At 44.3% G+C, this 5,260-nt stretch overlaps 1 protein-coding gene across 2 annotated transcripts; it reads left to right on the forward strand.

The window, feature by feature from the left end:
* The first annotated feature begins 218 nt into the window (after nucleotides 1-218).
* LOC133919053 (uncharacterized) lies at nucleotides 219-3,743 on the forward strand. Of its 2 annotated transcripts, none has more exons than XM_062363278.1 (2): nucleotides 219-2,206; nucleotides 2,986-3,743. In XM_062363278.1, the coding sequence occupies exon 1, from the start codon at nucleotides 979-981 to the stop codon at nucleotides 2,161-2,163; it is 1,185 nt and encodes a 394-aa protein (XP_062219262.1). In that variant the 5' UTR covers nucleotides 219-978; the 3' UTR covers nucleotides 2,164-2,206; nucleotides 2,986-3,743. The 2 variants fall into 2 exon arrangements, with proteins under 2 accessions (XP_062219262.1, XP_062219263.1); XM_062363279.1 differs by lacking the exon at nucleotides 2,986-3,743 and having other exon boundaries at nucleotides 220-524; nucleotides 640-2,391.
* Nucleotides 3,744-5,260: the final 1,517 nt, after the last annotated feature.

Consider the following 5,260-nt stretch of genomic DNA (forward strand, 5'->3'; position numbering starts at 1 on the left):
CATTTCAGCAAATCATTTTTATAAAAACCGCAAACCGCTGTGTAAAAGAACTTCCACTAATTTCAGTTTAAGAGTTGATCGGGCAGCTCCCCTTAATCATGTTCGAATTGTTTTCAGCAATCAGCACCTCCAAGCGGTGTGGGGCCCACGCAGAGAGAGAGAGAGAGAGAGGTGACAGAGGGAGGGGCAAGGCCAAATGCTCTGCACCGAACCCACGCATCATCTCCAAGTTGGCTACTTCCTGTCCTTCTTTACGAGCGATTTTGGAAGCATCCAAGCTTTAGCATTTTCTTTTTAAGCACTCTCTGAATCGTTTGTTTCTGCCTCTGTCTGTCTACTCCTACTTCCAGTCGCCACCAACCAAGCAGCGAGGGAAAAGGAAAAGAAAAAAGAAATCTTGGAAAGGTTAAATCCTTGCTAGATTTGCTCGGGAGCCGAACCCCCCTTTTGTTTCCGCCAAGATTTCTCTTGCTCTCTGGGGTCGAGTTTGCATTGCCGCTGCTACGAGTGTAGGATCGGCCTCGGTATGGTTCTGCCCCCTTCCCAGTTCGGCTCCTTTCTTGATTCTGAGAATTTCGCGGTCGATAATGGGGGGTTTCGCGTCAGCTGATCCGATTTCGGGCTAATCTTTCTACCTAGGATCCCCCCTTTCTCGATTCCTTTCTGCTCTTGGCGTTGCTATTGGAGTTGCCGTGCGGCAGATTGCAGCAGCAGCAGCAGCAGCAGCACTTCGCAAGCCCCCTTCCAAAAAAAAAAAAAGAAAGAAAAAAGCTGCAAACTTTGGCTATTTCCTCTTTCCCGGCCCAGAAATTGCGCCAGGAAACTCCACAAAAACGTGCAACGCGTTTTGGCTGCCATCTCAATCCTCATGGTTTGGCGAGGTTTTGAAGCGCAGTTCTTGTGAGTACAACTGCAAGGGGTTGGAAACTTGGAATCGGGGAGCTCTGCTCGACCTGGGGTGGGTCTTTCTCTTCGGAGATGGAGGGGAATTTGCCACCAAGAACCCTGATCCCGGGATCCCCCTTCGATTTGGAGGCGTCGATGCAGCACCCACACCAGCAGCCGTTCCACTTTGCCCATCCCCAGGTTCAAGTTCATCAGTGCGTGTTCTCTGACCCCGCAGCGAATCAGATGCCGGAGTTGGGCAATGTGGTGAAGACCTCGCTGAGCGACGAGGAGGACGGCCACGACTGCGGCAAGGCGGCGGCCTCCCAGTGGCACCGGGTGAAGTGGACCAGCGACATGGTCAAGCTGTTGGTGTCGGCCGTGGCGTACATCGACGAGGATGTGGACATGGACCACGGCACCAGTAGCGGGAGGAGGAAGCACGCCATGCTCAAGAGGAAGGGGAAGTGGAAGCTGGTCTCCTCAGCGATGAACAAGCGGGGTTTCGCGGTGTCGCCACAGCAGTGCGAGGACAAGTTCAATGACCTGAACAAGAGGTATAAGAGGCTGACCGAGATTCTTGGCCGGGGAACAGCCTGCCAGATCGTCGAGAACCCAGCGCTTCTTGAACGGGTGAGCCTGTCTGGAAAGCTCAAGGAGGAGGCTAAGAAGCATCTGAGCTCCAAGCATCTGCACTACGAGGAGATGTGCTCCTACCACAACCGGAACAGGTTGTGCCTACTTGATGATCCGGTTCTTCAGAAATCGCTGCGTTTGGCCCTGAGGTTTAGAGATGAGCATGGGAAGAAGAACTCATTTGGTTTTGATGATGAGGATGATCAGATGTTGTTTTCTGACGATGACTATGAAGACGATGAGTTCAATGATGATCTAGAGGTCAGTGCTGAGGATTGTCATCACAGAGTTCATGGCACCAAGAAGCTGAAGCATGATCATGAGGAGGCGCATCTTTCAGAAGTTGCTGCCATTGACATGAATAGACTGCTCTCTGAGGGATCTGGCCGTTCAGCTGCTGAGAAGAATACAAGTGCTATGCATGCAATTCAAATCGAGAAACAACGTCTGAAGATAAAAGCTGAGATGCTGAAAATTGAGCAGCGGCATTTGAAGTGGCTGAGGTTCAGCAAGGAGAAGGACATGGAATTGGAGAAGATGAGGCTGGATAACGAAAAGATGGTGCTGGAAAATGAACGATTGGAGTTGGAGCTGAAACTTAAGGAAATAAGGACAGGTATCAAACCAAAGAGGATTTGGTGATTGCAGGATGCAAATGGTAGAACTAGAAACTCTAGAGTTGCTGGTAATCCTTTTGTTTATTGCAGTAGGTTACAGATTAGGATATTACATAAAATTTCGTCTTAGCTAACTGCTTATCAGTTCAGTTAATGACTTCCAGTTATTAAGTGTTTACAGTGCGTACAGTTTGACATCTGAATATGGTACTTAATGTTATCATTATTTTCTTATCCATCTCGCTGCATTGGCTGTGTTTGTGTGTTGCTATTGACCTCTCAGTATATTTCCTCTTTTGTTGCTCCTGTTGTCGTTCTAATGACATCTCTGCAATTATTGGGGATCTGTTCTGCCCCCTACTGCTAGTGCGCGATAACATATTGAGGCATTGAGTCAATTTGCTGGTGGATATCATTGCTGGAGAGTTTATTATTTTCACCATGTTTTTCAAGTTGATTTGATCTAAGGTAGCGCAGAGTTTCAGAAATGATTTTTTTAGTGATGTTTAGGATAGCATCAGTTGGACTCACCACTGTCTTGTATCAACCGTCTTTTCTGGACTAACAATCTAACATACAGGAGTAGCAGTACCAGCTATCCATCCATTTCTGTGAAGTACCATTTAAAAGCAGGCTCTTCATTTGTTTTGGCAATCGGTGTACTACAACTCTTGTGCTGCATTTAATTACTGTTCTGTTCTTCGCTCTGTGTTTATAGTGGGATACTTTGTTGATGCTGGAGCTGTCATTTTGTATGTAACAAGCCTATTCTAGTTCCTGAGGTGGTAGGCCTATTGGCCTGGTTTTGTCGAAAAGGAATAAAGAGCTGGTTTCTGCTGTCTTTCAGGTCCAGTCGAACTGCTGCTGTCTCCGACAACTGAAATATATGATTTGCAGTTTTCACTGTTGCAGGCGAAATGTCTCTGAAGACTGTATTGTCAAATGCCTCAAGAAGCGGAGTTTTGAATTCTGACATTTTTCTTTTTCGGTTTTTATGCTGTCCAGGACGAAGGCAAGCTGTGCTTTCAGAAATGTTTCTCTCCCCTGATGTTCTATGATACTATCAGTTGGAGTCGTTTACTTTTATGCTATATCAACCATCTTTTCTGGATATGGATAACATACGGGAGTACTAGCACCGGCCATTCATCTCTATGAACTACCATGCATTCTAATTGCTGTGCCGTGATCAACGTATCCTAATGCCAGAGTGGCCTGGTACTTGCTGCTTTTCAGGTCCAACTGCTGCTAGTTGTTGGAGGAAATGCCCTTCTCCTCGTTTAAGGCGGTAAAAAGCTGTGTGTTTATATTGTGATACTTTGTGAGACTGGAGCTGTCATTGTGTATGTGACAAGCCTATTCTAGTGTCTGACGCGGTAGACAGAGTGGCCTGGTACTTGCTGCTTTTCAGGTCCAACTGCTGCTAGTTGTTGGAGGAAATGCCCTTCTCCTCGTTAAGGCGGTAAAAAGCTGTGTGTTTATATTGTGATACTTTGTGAGACTGGAGCTGTCATTGTGTATGTGACAAGCCTATTCTAGTGTCCGACGCGGTAGACAGAGTGGCCTGGTACTTGCTGCTTTTCAGGTCCAATTGCTGCTTGAAACTGCCATGTTACAGAACCTGGAATGTTCGTCCTTGGAATATGGAATGTTTCAGAAGCAGTCTGCAGTAGAGATGGTGATGAACTGATCTAAATTAGTTAATCAGTAGAATTTCTTTAAAGAAGTTATATTTGTTTAGTTTTTCTCTTCAAAGTAGGAGAAAGATTAGAATAATTACTTGATCTAGATTTCACCAGACAACCTCACCTAACACTCAATAGTGTAGAGTAAGCACTTGGACTTTATACTTCACATTCACACAACATTATATAGCAGTAGAACCTATCCCTCTAGAATGTCTAGGTTCGGTCTCCAGCAGTAGTTCCTTGTATAGAGTTGTTAGGTTATTGTTTGAGAGCTTGTCGATGTTTGTTTGTGTTTGTTAGAGGAATGAATGTTTAAGGGCTTAAGGAAAGTCTACACCTTGACCATATTGTACCTATGATTTCAACAACCTGTAGAGTAGGGTTTAAACTATAGTAATATGCATGTTTAGGTTATTAACTTTAATTTAAAATACTAAGATGGTTATAACCTAACTTGTATATGTCATGCTTTGATAATGCTTATCTACACTCTGTTGAAATCCTAGAAGGTCTCTAACATTAACTATATTGATTATTTAGATGATTGTTTGCTTGCCTACTAACATGCTTAGGATTGCTCTGCTTCAATGAAAGAATCATGATAATTACTTGTTAATCATGTCTTTTCGAAAAGTGTGAAGTGTGTTGTAATTGAATGTAATGGAACATTAGAGAGTAGAATAGAGGATCAAATCATTAATTTTATTGTAATGCTTGATTGTACATATATATAGGATGAAGGGGTGGAAGTTGACGTTAGGGGGACACCCCTCCCTAACAGACAATAATAACTTCTAATTGCACTTAGGAAACGATCATTAATCGTAACAAAATGTCGTGTGCTTGATGTGTGTGAGGGATAAGAAAGGTGTTAATGAAACCCCACAAGATTAATTTGACGGGGCGAGTAAGGTACTCCACGGTGACGGGATGGCCTTATAGCAAGATTCGTCTTTGAAGTGTTTTTGCTGTAAGACACTTGTCTCGGTTATATAAGGACTGGTTTGTTATGACATTCTACCTAGTGTTTAATCGTGCAACCACATGTGGTGTATGGGGCAGGATTTGACCCAACTCTTTTGACTTAGCTCAGTACCCACTCGTAGGCTAGTAATAGTAGCGAGAGCTAGGAGAAGACTTGGGTAATCTATATGGAGTTTTGTGATCTGACTGGTGATGCTCTAAGGAGCCCTGAGGATTGCTAAGTGGTCTTCCCCCTTGAACCTTTACGCCCTAGGTATTTATGTGTCCCGAAGGTGGATATCGTGGAGAAATATGGAGGGTTTTGCATCTTGTTATGCCAGTTACTAAGGTTGAAATCTGTATGTACCTCGTCGGTAAACTTGTATAGTCTCTACAGAGTATAAACCTATCTGGATAGCCGTGTCTACGTGATTCAGTCATAATGATTAGCACAATGGTGCGAATACTCCT

This window comes from Phragmites australis, chromosome 5 (assembly GCF_958298935.1).
Source record: "Phragmites australis chromosome 5, lpPhrAust1.1, whole genome shotgun sequence".
Taxonomy (NCBI): domain Eukaryota; kingdom Viridiplantae; phylum Streptophyta; class Magnoliopsida; order Poales; family Poaceae; genus Phragmites; species Phragmites australis.